The sequence below is a fragment of the Sarcophilus harrisii genome, chromosome 5 (genome assembly GCF_902635505.1).
Source record: "Sarcophilus harrisii chromosome 5, mSarHar1.11, whole genome shotgun sequence".
NCBI classification, from domain to species: Eukaryota; Metazoa; Chordata; class Mammalia; order Dasyuromorphia; family Dasyuridae; genus Sarcophilus; species Sarcophilus harrisii.
The window spans coordinates 286,383,023-286,397,067 of NC_045430.1; the positions used below are offsets into that span (position 1 = coordinate 286,383,023).

A 14,045-nucleotide genomic window follows, 5' to 3' on the forward strand; every position below is an offset into this window, starting at 1 on the left:
GCACACCTTCCCCTTCCTCCCCCCCCACCAAGAGCTCCTGCGAGGAGACAGATCCCGGCTGACCACGTACTAGGCCGTTTCCTGGAAAACACAAGGAGATCTAAGAACCTGGGAAAGGAGTAAGGAAAGGAAGCCACGGCAGGAAGCTTACAAAGGGAGGGCAGCACTGCGCACCAATAAAGTAAATAAAGTACCCACTGGCCTTAGTGGGGCAAAAACAAACCTCTGCTTCTATTTGGCCTGACCAGTGTCTACTCCGGCCTGCTGAGTCCACAAGAAAACACGGAGCTCCTGCCCGCCGCCGGAGAACCTGGAAGTCCCTTTTTCTGCCCCATACGGGCTGGGCCCACGACTCGGGGCTCGCAAAATCTGAATCCAAAGCTGGGCTCGGACACTGATGTCACCCTGGGCACGTCACTCAACGTGCTCGCCTCGGTCTCATCATCTGTGAAACAGTGACTGTGGTCGGAACAGTGCTTCTACGAAGCACTTGAACTTGGAGGTGCCGTGGAACTGTGATTACTGTGCCATGGTACTGATGCCCGTTGCCAGGACGGTTCCCACGTACACAGTCAACTGGAAATGAATTTCCCTGGAGACATCAAAGGGAAGAGTCTGCAGCACTTTCCCACCGTGCTTCAGCCCCGAATGCTCGGGGCTGATGCCTCCCTATAGGATGGGGGGGAACAAGCTCCCCAAGACCACCAAGAGAGCCCCAAGATGCCTCCACGGGCAGCAGGCCGCCAAGTTCGGCTCTCTCGGACTGAATACGTGGGGTGGGCTCAGCTCTGCCTAGTGGGGTTCCTGGTTTTGCGACTATTATTTGATCTGAAAGATTCAGATGTCGCTTTGTGGCTCCTCCTCACCTGGCAGGGGGATTACCTCGCCAAACCCCAGAAGCCTCAGTAAGTCCGTGCCCAAGCTGGCCACGGCCCGCGGCCTTTCGCCGGTCTGGCGGGCGTTAGAATTCGCCTGGGCACATGGAGGATGTGCTGCACAAGATCCGGTCGGCACAGCTCCGTCGTCCTCCCTGACAAGCAGGAGCACGGCCAAAACCATGGAAGGAAAATAACCGGCCTCGGCTGGACATCTGTCCCAACCTAAGGACGGCACAGAGGGAACCGGGACAGATCCAAGGTCATCTCTCCCATGAAAAGGCCATCTGTCATCCCCTCCCTAGAAGCTGGACCCGATTCACAAAAGGTCTCGACAGTGCCCCCAAAGGGAGGCTGAGGGAAAAGCAAGCGACAGAGAGCACCATCTGGGACGCATCAGAAAGTCAGCCTGTGTCTCAAACCTCCCAAGTCCTTCCTGAGCTTAGGGGCTAAGTGGAGTCCAGCGGGGGGAGGAACAGCCAGAGCAGAGGCTGGACGGCCACTCTGGCAGGGCAGGGGCACCCCACGTCGGCCGAGAAAGGCCCAACCCCCAGGCGCTGTGCTTATGGGTGCACCCGAGCCCAGGGTCTGCTCGGCCAGAGAATCGGCCGGACTGCCCGGACCCGCCAAAGCCCAGAGCAGGGTCTCTCTGGGTGTCCCCAAGGGGCGGGCCACAGGGCCCGCTGCCCCCTGACCTCGGTGGGCTCCGGCTCCTCCGAAGCGCCACTGCACAGCAGGAGCTCCCAGGAGTCACAGGCCCGGCCCGGCGCACAGTGAGCACTCCTGAGGCAGCAAACCCTGGAGGGTTCCCAGGCTCTGCCAAGCACCGAGGAACTGCAGAAATACCAGCCTTGGAGCTGTGAGTTTAGGGACCTGATCGTTTCCATGAGAAGAAAGTTATTTTGTAAGATCCGAGGCTGTTGCAGCGAGGGAGGAGGCTGCCTGGGAAACAGCCCCCAGCACCTGCTCTTGGGACACCCCTGACCACCATCCGCTCTGCTCAAAGGCTGGCCTGCAGCAATCACAGAAAAAAGTGAAACTCATGGCATAGCCATGGCGCCGTCTACACCAAACTCGCCATGCAAACGGCGGCACTGACCGCACACGCAGACACAGGGGTCTCTCTCAGGAAAAGCCTGCCTCCTGATCACCCCATCATTTCCATCAGCTACAAGGATCAATGAAGAAAAAAGAGATCAGCCCGTTCCTAAGTCTCTCTTACTGGAAGCAATCAGAATCCATATGGTTACCGGTCCCCTGGACCCAGAGCATCATCACAAAAGAAAATCACTCCATGCAAAAATCTGCGTTTAGGAAACCTCCAAAAGGAGCTACGCTACCGAGGCAAGAGGGCAGCTTCCTCATGTTGTCAGTGAACAGCATGAGGGTCCACGGGCATGGGCTCTGCCGACACACCCAAAGGCAGCTTCTTGAGAATCCCCATCAGGTGACGGGAAAAGATGTCAACAAATGTTGGAGGGGATATGGGGAAACCGGGTTGCTGATACATTGTCGGTGGAGTTGTAAACAGATCCAACCATTCTGGAGAGCAATAGGGAACTGTTCCCAAACAGCTGTCAAATGATATACCCTTTGACCCAACAGTGTTTCTACTGGGATTAACTCCCAAAGAGATCTTAAAGGAGGGAAAAGTACCCACATGTGCAAAATGTTTGTAGCAGCCGCTTTGTAGTGGCCAGAAACTGGAAACTGAGTGGCTGCCCATCAATTGGAGAATGGTTGGATAAATTGTGGTATATGAATGTTATGGAATATTATTGTTCTGTAAAAAACGACCAACAGGATAATTTCAGAAAGACCTGGAGAGGCTCACACCAACTGATGCTGAGGGAAATGAGCAGGACCAGGAGATCATGGTACACGGCAACAAGATTATACAAAGCAATTCTGATGGACACAGCTCTCCTGAACAATGTGGTGACTCGAGGCAAGGATGGAAAATGCCATTCACCTTCAAAGAACTATGGACACTGAGTGTGATCACATTGTTTTCACTTTGGGTTTGTTTCTTTTTTTGTGATTTTTTTCCCCTTCTGGCCTGATTTTTTTGGCACAAGACAAATGTGAAATTATATTTTAAAGAACTGCACATATTGGGGAGGGGAAAGGTAAGGGAGAGAGGAAGAAAAATTCAGAACACAAAGTCTTACAAGAACGAATGCTGAGAACTATCTTGACATGTGGTTGGAAAACAAAATACTTTTGAAAACTGAAACACACATAAACTGGGCTTACACCCCAAAGAGATATTAAAGAAGGGAAAAGCACCCGTACGTGCAAAAAATGTTTGTGGCAACCCTTTTTGTAGTGGCCAGAAAGTGAGTGGCTGCCCATCAATTGGAGAATGGCTGAATAAGTTGTGGTATATGAATGTTATGGAATATTATTGTTCTGTAAGAAATGACCAGCAGGAGGATTTCAGAAAGGCCTGGGGAGACTGACATGAACTGATGCTGATCCGTCCCAATAGAGCAATAATGAACTGAACCAGCTACACCCAGGGGAAGAACACTGGGAAATGAATGTGGACCACAACATAGCATTTCCACTCTTTGTTACTGTTTGCTTGCATCTTTGTTTTTCTTCCCAGGTTATTTTTACCTTCTTTCTAAATCCGATCTTTCCTGTGCAACAAGATAACTGTATAAATATGGATATATATATTGGATTTAACATATATTTTAACATATGTAACATGTATGGGACTACCTGCCATATAGGGGAGGGGTTGGGGGAAGTAGGAAAAAAGTTGGAACAGAAGGTTTTGCAGAGGTCAGTGTTGAAAAATTACCCATGCATATGTTTTGTCAATAAAAAGCTTTAATAAAAAATAAAATCTAATTAAAAAAAGAAAATTGAAACACACAGAGAGAATTTCCACCAGGCCTGAAGATGTGGGAGAACCCATCTGGAACTGGCCCACGGCCTCCACAAAGGGGATATTCTCTCCAGATCGGCACTGTCCAAGAAATAATGCGGAGGTGAGGCCAGGTCAGAGGTGAAAGGGGACGCGGATCCAAGCCGATATAAAGCATCTACTTTCTTGGGCTGAGGACACAAGGACAAACCTCCAGGACCTTCCCCTGGACTGGGGGCAGAAGGCGCCGAGGGACAACACACCCAGAGCCGAGTCCGAACAGAATAAGCTGAGATAGGTGGGATAGGGGAGGAGTGGGGCGAGAAAAGGCTTCTAGGATAGCTCAGGGGGAATACCAAGCCTTGGATAAGTGGGAGCACCAGCACTGACTTCCCAGGGACTCTACCGGCACTAGGGGGCACCAGGGGGCACAAAGCCTCAGACTCATGCCAGCTGGGCAAGCCCCAGCACCCCCATCTGCCTCCATTTCTCAATCTGTAAAGTGGGCAGGAGAAGGAAATGGCAACCCCCCCCAAACACCTCTGCCAAATGGAGTCACGGAGAGCCAGACTTGCCGAAAGGACCCCGGGACCCAGCGGCAGGCACCCTCCAGGACTTTGTGCCGGGGCCTCCTGTGCCCTTCCTCTCCTTCCCACCTCTCAGCTAAGCCTTCTGGGAACATCTCTGCTCATCTCCAGACCCCAACTTGGCCACTGATGAGACCACCCCAAACTCTGGCACCCAGCCCCTCCTCTTCCAGACTCCCTGTTCACTTTCTTTTCATGTTCATCAGCTTCTTAAATAATTTAAACTTTTTTCATTTCAAACTTAAAATATATAGACAAAAAAAGAACATTTCCAAGCCTTCGGCACACCCTAAAAGGAGGATTCCCTACAAAGCTACGAATTTACATTTCACTTGACTGTTTTTGAAAATCTGTGTAAGTAGCTCTGGTGATTTTCAAAGCTCCTTCTACATTTCCTTTCCTCTGCTGTGCACTTTTAATATATTTTCCTTCCCTCCTCAAATGCCCCAGCCTACAGATGGCTGTTAGACACAAATATATGTGTATAAATGTTTGTATATATATATATATATATATATATATATATATATATATATATATACACACGTTAGTGCATGTGTGTGTATGTATGTATGTAAAACCACTCTGCTATTTATCAGTTCTTTCTCGCGTTCCTCCCTAGATCCTTTGTAGTTAATTTGGGTATTTATAATAATTAAAATGACTTATTTGCCCAAAGTTGTTCTTAAAACAATAGATTAATTCTTCTCAGCAATCCAGCAATCCAAGAAAATTCCAATCTAGGATGGAAAAAGAGGCCGCATCCAGAGAAAGAACTATGGAGACTGACCGCAGATTGAAGCAGGCCATTTCTAGTTTTTTGTTGCTTTTTTCTTTTTCGTGGTTTTTCCCTTCTGTTTTGATTTTTCTTTCACAACATATATGTATATATACTCGTCTATATATATGTATATATATATATATATACACATATTATATATATATGAATATATATATATACATATATTTAAATATCTTGCTGTCTTGGGGAGAGGGAAAAAATTTGGAACTCAAAAATCTTAAAAAAAGTAAATGCTGAAAACTATCTTTATGTGTAATTGGAAAAAAACACAATATTGCTGTTACTATATACAATGTTCTCTTCATTATTTCATGCAGGTCTTTCTGTGTTTTTCTATAGTTACTGAGCTCATCATTTCTTATAACACAGTAGTATTCCATCACGATCATATACCACAACTGGTCCAGCCATTCTCCAATAGATGGCCATCTCAGCAATTTCCAGTTCTTTGCAACCACAAAGAGAGCTGCTAGCAGTATTTTAGAACACATGGTTCTTTTCCTTTTTGCTGATCACCTTGGGACACACATTTGATAATGGTATTGCCAGATCAAAGGGTATGCACGGTTTTATAATAGTTTGGGTATAATTCCAGATTGTTCTTCAAAATGGTTGCATCAACTCAACTTCACCAACAGTGAAATGATGTCCCCATTTTTCTCATCTTCTCCAATACTTGTCACTTTCCTTTTTAGTCATTTTAGCCAATCTGATAAATGCAAAATGACACCTCAAGGTTGTTTTAATTTGCATCCTCTTGTCAGTAATGATTTTGTTTTCATCAGAAATCTACCTGTTCATATTCTTTCTCATTTAACAACTAGAGAATGATTATTTTCTTCTAGATTTGGCAAAGTTTTTACATATTTGAGACATGAGACCTTACTATATATAAATTTTCCCCAAATAATTCTGTTTTTCTTTTGATCTTAGTTACATTGGTTTTCTTTGTAATAAGCCTGTTAATTTGAAATAATAAGATGATCCATTTATATTGGACAATGCTCTATTTCTTGTGCATTCCTAAATTGTTCACCTGTCCATAAGTCTGCTAGGTAATATATTCCATGTTCTTCAATTTTTCTTGTAATATGTCCTTTTAGACCCAGGATCAGTTATCTATTTTAACCTTATTTTGGTAAATGGCATAAGATACTGGTCTATATCCAATTTCTGCCAGACTGTTTTCTAGTTTTCCCAACAATTTTCCCCAATGAATTCTCATTCCTAAAACTTAAGTCTTTACATTTGTCAAACACAAGGTTACTATGGTCATTTGCTGTTGAGGTGTCTACTCTCTTCTACTAATCTCCATTTCTATTTCTTAGCCAGTACCAGATAGTTTTGATAATTACTGCTTATAGTGTAGTTTTAAGAGCTGGTACTGCTAACCTTATTTCCTTTACATTTTCTTCTTTAGTTCCTTGGATATTTTTGATTTCTTGTTCTTCCAATGAATTTTGTTATTATCTTTCCTAATTCAGTAAAATAATTTTTTTGGTAATTTAATTGGGATGACATTGAATAAATAGAATATGGTAACACTGTCATTTGTTTTATATTGGCCCTGACTACCCATAAATACAACGATATTTCTCCAATTATTTTAAATTGACTTTATTTGGATAAAAAGGGTTGTGTGTTTTTTTTTTTAAATAATTTTGTTCATATAGTTCCTGAATTTGTTTTCACAGGTGTATTCCTAAGTTTTTTGTTTTGTTTTTTTACTGTCTCCAGTTATTTTAAATGGGGTATCTCTTACTATCTTCTTGCAGGGGTTTGTTGGTGATCATATAGGAATGCTAATGATTTATGTGGGTTTACTTTATGTCCTGCTACTTTGCTAAAATTGTTGTTGCAACTTTTAGTTTATTATGATTCTCCATATATATATTATATTATCACCTATAAAAAGAGATAGTTTTTTTTTTTTTAACTTATAACCCATTTTGATTCCTTCTATTTCTTTTTTCCTCTTATTGTTATTGCTAGGATTTCCAATATAATATTGAAATAATACTGGTGACAGGTGACCTTACTAGAAAGACTTCTAACTTATCCTTATTACAAATAATGCTTGCTGATGGTTTTAGGGAGATGCTTTTTATCATTTGAAGGGAAAATACATCTCTACCTGGGCTTTTAAGTCCTTTAAATAGGAATGAGTGGGGTTTTTTTAATCAAAAGCTTTTTCTGCATCTATTGATTTCTCTGTGTTCACTCTTCCTGGTTTAGGCATCAATATCATCTTTGTTTCATAAAAGGACTTTGGTAGGAGCCCTTCTTTGCTTATTATTCCAAATCATTTATTTAATACTGGAATTAGCTGATCCTTAAATGTTTGAGAGAATTTATTTGGAAACTCATCTGGCCCATTTTTTCTTGGGAGGCTCAATTATGACTTGTTCAATTTCTTTCTCCCAAATTAGTTTATTTAGCTAGTCCACGTCCTCTTCTGCTAGTCTAGGCAATTTACATTTTTGCAAATATTCTTCCATTTCACTCAAAGAGCTAAATTTATTAGCAAAATAATTACTTGAGATTGCTTTGATTTCCTCTTCTCCTTTCTAATTCCAGCCACCTGGTCACCTTCTCTACCCAATGACTCTCGAGTGTCCCGCCACGGTCCCCGTCCCCACATCGCCGGACCCTCACACTCTCACGCTGCTCCCACCTTGGGCAGGTCCTGCCTGGACTCCTGAACAGCTGCGGGGGGGCTGCCCCCTCCGTGCCCACCAGCTACTTGCACAACACCGGGGGGCCCCTCTGGCCTCCAGGAGCAACCCCAACAGTCTGTCTGGCCCTCCCTGTGGCCATGGCTCACCCTACCCCGTCCTCTGAGCCCCCCGGCCTCCCCGTGGTGGCTCCCCTCCCGGCCTCCCCACTTCCCTGCCTCCTTTCAACCTCTCAGCTTCCTTCGAGCCCAGCCAAGGTCCTGCTGACCCTTCCCCACCCATGACTCAAGCCCCCGCTGCTGCTTTTCCCCAAGGTAGCCTGCCGACGGCATTTTAGGGCCCGAGTCCCCCATGTGGGATCACGAGCTCCCAGAGGGCCAGCACCTCTTCACCCTTCTACCTCCGGCAGCACTTAGCCCAGAGCTTGGCACACGGCACGGTGGGCACAAGTCCCTAAAACCCAGGGCTAGGAAAAAATGATGCTTAGGCCGTGCCCTGGCAGGTGCCAGGTGGGCAGGGGCAGAGACTTCTGGCTCAGAAACCGTGGGCCTGTGCAGGGCGAGGCTCCGAGAAGGGCGAGGCCATGGTCGGGGGCAGGGAGGCCCGAGCAGGCGCGATGGGCGCCATGGAGCTGGCCATGAAAAGCAGGTACAAAAACCTCGTGGGGCCTCCCCACATGCCACGCCATGGGCTTGCTAAGAAACAGGTGGTTCTCCAGTCCCCAGTCCTGGCGCCACTCGGAGCCAAGGGCCTGGCTAAGGAGGGTCTCCAGATTTCCAGGATTGCCAGGGCCCCCTCCCAGAGTCGGACTACCTCCACCTCCTGTCTGCCCATCTCCCTTTCCTCTTCCCTCCTTTGCTCAGAGCCCTCCCCTCTTCCAAGTGCCCCCTGAAGAGGGTGGTAGGCAGGAGGTGGCACCTCACAGGGCCTGACAGATGTTCCCTCCACCTTATCAGGCCCTTCCCTACCAGCTTGGAGGAACCTCTCCTTCCCCCAACATAGTTTGGGGCTCTGCCAGTTATGCCAGCCCATCCTGCCCTTGCCCCTCATGTCTGGTGCCCACTCAGGAGAATCTGGGGAGGGAAACCTGGGCAGGGGGAGTGCAGGGCCATGAGCACATGGGCTTGGAGCCAGACTCTTCGCTTGGGGTCTGCGACCCAGTAGGGGGTCTAGGAACGCCGGCTCACCATGACTCAGAGTTGGGTCTGCCTCCCCCACAGCGGGGGGCCCCGGGAATACCCCATTACAAGAGGTCAGGAGTAGAACAAACCGAAGGCAAGGTGGCCAGAGCCACTTCCCGAAGGCGTGGGAGGCCTCCAGGGGGTTGTGGCCGGCCCTCTGGCTGCCTCCATCCTGACCACCTCTGGCCTTCCCGCTGCCTCTGTCCCTATGACCACCTCCAGCCCGGCCGCCTCCGGCCCTCCAGCCACAGTTTAGACACCTACAACTTCTTCCTTGATAACTGATGGGGTGGAGCCGACACCAGGGGCATCGCCCTTTTCCTCTCCACAAGTAGTCTCCATGGCTCCACCACAGCCCCATTCTCTCAAGGACACCCCCCTTTTCTGTGAAAGACGCGGCTCTGGCTTTCTGAGACCCAAAGCAAAGGCCAGGAGGGCACCCTCTGCCTCTTTGCGTCCCATCAAAGCTGGCCACAATGAGTCGTCCAAACTGAAGGAGAGACTAGGGAAGCCTGGGGAAGGGCCCCTCAGCCTGGGCCCACCCAAGAAAACAATTCTGCTTGCGTGGTTGGATTGAAAGCCCACCGGGCAGCGCAGGGACCCAGTGTGCCCGGGGTTGGGGGGGGGTGCCTCCCCGACATTTTTAGCAAAAACCACTTCTCCTAATTAAGCAGCACACATGGAGTGGGCTGACAGGGTCCAAAGTCCCTGCTGCCTATGGCTGGGGGCCAAGGGGGCCTGGGCACGGGGGTCCCGCCAGGGCCGGCCTTCACTCCCAAAGGACCAAGAGAGGCAAACCCATCTCCATGTGAGGAGTATTGCTAGTTAACAGATGAACCTGCAGGAGCAGTCTGATCACCCAGGGCCTTTTTTTCTCTCAAGAATGGGCTCTGGGGAAGGAAATGTACTAATTTAACGTGGATTAACTAGACTGAGCCAGTCCATGCGATTTCTGATCCCCTCTGCCGGGGGATCCCCGAGGCTGGCCGTCGATTCTCTGCCGCTTGAGCCAGGGAAAAGCTGCTGGGCACCCGGACGTGGTGAAGTGGGTCTAGTTGGCTCCGGATGAGGCTGGTTTCTGGCCCGTCCCCAGGCCCAGACCCGGCCTCTGCTGCATTTCTCACCCACGATTCTCCTACGAGAGCTTCCCGCTGGGCATTCCCAAAGAGCCTGCTGGGACCAACTGAAGGCGCCCAACTGAAGACGCCCGACGCGGGGACGGCTGCCGATGGCTCCGGCCCCGGCCCCAAGCCCGCCATGGGAGAGCTGGAAGCTCCTGCTCCCAGGGTGTCGCTTCTTGGGGAAAAGAGAACAAAGTCCCGGCTCGGTCCAAAGCGCAGGAGGCGCCACGTGTCCACCGAAGACCACCAAGAGAGGGCCCTGGCGGCTCTGCCCAGGAGCGGGCTGCTTAAGCGCCCCTGATCCACTTCTACCCCGGCCCCCGGCCCCTTGCCTGCCTCTTCCGGCCCTTGGCTCCCAGCCGGGAACAACAGGCAAAGCGGCCCCAGGCTCAAGCCTCCAGGGAGCACTTGCAGTCACTGCGCTAAGGGCACAGAGAGGGAGGAGGGCAGCTCCTGCCCCCAAGGAGTCCGCCGTCTGAGTGAGAAAAGGAAGAAGGGGCAAAGGGGAGGCAAGGACCACCGCCCCTGCAGGGCTGGGGGCACTCGGGGCCCACTCCCCAACATGCTCCCGGAGCTTTCTCAGATGCCTGCAGGCCTTTCTTGGTGTTCTGGCCCCCGAGGAGAGAGAGTGACGGATGGATGGAGCGGGAAGTTCTGCAAAGCAGCCAGTCCCCACCATGGGATGTCGGGGCCTCCTCCTGAGGCGTCGGTGAGAGCACCGACTTTGTGCCCAGGCTCGTGTGCCAGGCTGGCTTTGTGCCCAGGCTCGTGTGCTAGGCGTTCCAAAGGGCTGGAGGGGCGAGTCACCGGGAAACACATGCACATACAGCCACAAACATGAACAATATGCACACACATGTATGTGCACACACGGCCACACATGCATGTGCTCACACGTGTGCGTGCGCACACATATGTACAGTATGCACACACAACCACATGCGTGCACAGTGAACACACCACCCAGGCATACACGCATGCACACGTGATGCTGCATTGTGTGGAAACTGGAGAAGGAAGCGGCTTTCCCGGCATGAAAGCCAAGGAGCTCTGTCACAAAGGGAGACTGAATTTCTCCCAGCTCCTGGGACGGTGCCTGGAAATGGCCAGGACCAATCGAATGACCGGGACGTTCACGTTATGGCTAATGACGCATTCCCATGCCGGCGTCCTAAAAAAGCACAAAGACTAAAAGCCCCCAACCACACATGTGAGTTCTTTAAAATGAACCAGTCGCGCCTCCAAACTCACGAAGCGCCTGCTCCGCGGCCCGAGCTGGCCATAAATAAGCCCACAGCAGTACGGAAGGGCAAGCCGCGTGCTCCAGCCGCAAAGCCCCCTCCTTCCAGGTCCTGCCTGAGGCAGCCTCGCTTCCCAAAGGCCGTTTCCACGAGGAGAAGCCTAATTCCGGATGGGGCCCGGGCTGAGGAACGCTGCTAAGGACACGGACCTCTCTGGGAGTCCCAGAGCTCGGTGCAGGCCCAAGGCAAGCCAGCAAAGCCCATGGGAGGCGTCAGAGCCAGGCGCGCGGCTCCGGGCATGCAAAACGAAAGAACCCAGGCGGCCCTTGCCATCCATCAGCTACCTGGGAGGCCCCTCCGCAGCAGCCAAGTCCAGCCATGGGCACCGGAAGAGCGCCAGGGGTCACATCTTCCCCCTAATTCTGGAAAATCTGGTCCCTGGTTCAAAGGGGAATCTCAACGAGGGACTCCCTCATTCACAGTAACTGGAGGCCTTTCAGGGTTCTGGTTTTCCACAACTGGAACAAGTCTGAGGAGAGCGAGTCTCCCCAGCCACGAGCCCCTGCAGGGAGGAGCCGCCTTACTTTCGGATGCCTCTGGCAAGAGCCACCGGGGAGAAGTTTCGAAAGAAACAAACCAACTCCTTCCCCTTCCGCTCCGCCACTTAGCCCTAGTTTCGGGAAATCGGGGTCTTCCTGGGGCCCCACCCCCACAAGCGGGGAACAGGCTGATCAGCATGAAAGACTCCCAATGTCCCGGATTTGGGGCCAAGAACCCCCCACCGTTCCGACGTGTGAAGCCGCCTCCCGGAGACGGGGCAATCTCACAGTGGGGGAAGGCTCCGTGGGAAGCAACAAAGTCGGGAGCAAACCGCTTGTAAATCCCCCCTGCCGTCAGGTCAGCGAGGGGGGAGCCAGAGGCCGCCCGCCGCCCTCCCGGCCCTGACTCAGGAGCCCAGGGCCCTTCCCCCTCCCCCAGGCTGAGCTGCCCAGGTGCCACACTGGGGGAGGGGGCCCGCCGGGTTCATTCATCAGCGGCTGGAGTGACGTCACGGCAGCAGGAGTAGCCGGGCCTGCCTGGCCCGGGATCCCGGGATCGGCCGCTGCTCCTGCAGGGAGGGGGCCCGGGGCTCCCGAAGCCTCCCAGGGACACCGCGGGACCTCACGCGCGACGTGGCGAGTCCCGGGGGGGGGGGGGCTCGGGACAGGGCATCTCCCGCGCACGCGTGGCCATTGTCAGGGCGATCACGTCGCTTTCATTCATTCATCCCCGATCTTCGGGAGCTTGTCAGTTTCCGCAGCAGCTGGCGATGGGGGCGGGGCAGGGGAGGGGGCCCCCGCGCGGTGTGACCAGGGGCAGTCGGGGCAGCCAGGGGCGCTGCCGGCCCAGCGCGGTGTGACCAGGGGCAGCCGGGGGCGCCGCTGGCCCAGAAGCCCCCCGCGGCGCTGCCCGCCCAGCGCGGTATGACCAGGGGCAGTCCGGGCTCCGCTGGCCCAGAAGCCCCCCGCGGCGCATCCCCCCCATCCCTGAGGGGCTCCGCCAGCCCCTCCCCTTCCCACACCCCCCGGAGGGGAGGCTCCCTTGGCCACGCCCCCACGCCTCTGCCCCCAGCGCCCTTACCTCGGGGCTCCGGGGAGCCGCTCCTGCGCCGGGGACGGCCCTGGGGCCTCGGGGGGTCGGGGGCCGGAGGGCTGGGCCCCCCGCGCAGCAGCTGGAAGGGCACCGTGGCGCGGATGGGCTGCAGCAGGCGGCCGGCGCCCGGGGCCGTGGGGGAGCTGGCGGCGCTGCGCCGCATCCGGGGCCCCGCGGGGGCCGGCGGGGGCGGGGGCTGCGCGGGGCCGGGGCCCGGACCCCCGGCCGAGCCCGCTGCGCCCCCAGCAGCCGCCGCGGCCGACATGGCCCCGGGAAGGGGAGGGGGCGAGGAGGAGAGAGGGGAGGGCGCGCCGCGGGAGCGAGGGCGCGTGCCCGGCGGGCGTGGGCGGGGCGCGCCCTGGGGTGGGCTCGGCTCCTCGGGCTCAAGGCCGTCTCAGCCGCCGCTGCCACCCGGAACCAGAGCCGGAGCCGGGGCCGGGGCCGGGGCCGGGGCCCGGCGCCCCCATGGCGCCGCCGACAGGACCCGCTTGGGCGCCCGCTCACATCGTCTGTGTCCGCCTCCGCCTCCGCTCCCGCAGCTCCTCGGAGCAGCCTCCGTAGTCACCGCCGCCGCCTCCTGTCACCGCCCCCCGGTGCCGCGCCTTCATTGGCCCCGGCTCGGGAGCGACGGGCGCGTCGACCAATGGAGGGTGCGGGTGGCGCCGCGGAGGCGGGGCGTGCGCGGGAAAGAAGGGGGCGGGGCGCCCGACTGACAGCCGTGGAGGGAAGGCGGGGTCTGCGCGTGCGCGCTCCTCTCCTGGCTCCGCCCTCCTCCCGGGCGCACCTGCCCATGCTGGGCCGCCAGAAGCTGGAAGACCCCGAGGCTGGAGACCAGCCTTACCTGGGCCAGGTTCCTGCGGCTGGCCCGGCTCCCAGAAGGACCCCCGAATGCTGAGGCAGCCAGGAAGGGACAGGAATCCGCACATTGCGGGCGGGGGAGGCGCGGCTCCTCCTGCGATGTCACCTTCCCACCTGCGGGCAGGTGGCTCCGAGCGCGGGTGGCCTCGCCCAGCCCCCTCCCTTCTGCTCCCTGACGTCAGCGAGCTCTGACCG

The 14,045-nt window shown here is 53.7% G+C and overlaps 1 protein-coding gene across 2 annotated transcripts in view; it reads right to left on the reverse strand.

Moving 5' to 3' along the window:
* GLCCI1 (glucocorticoid induced 1) overlaps positions 1–13,316 on the reverse strand; it is a 32,217-nt gene extending 18,901 nt beyond the window's left edge. For both annotated transcript variants that reach the window (XM_031940749.1, XM_031940748.1), the window contains exon 1: positions 12,981–13,316. In XM_031940749.1, coding sequence (XP_031796609.1) covers positions 12,981–13,257 — 277 coding nt within the window. In that variant the 5' untranslated portion in view covers positions 13,258–13,316. The remainder of the gene's footprint in view (positions 1–12,980) is intronic.
* Between the last annotated feature and the right edge of the window lie 729 nt (positions 13,317–14,045).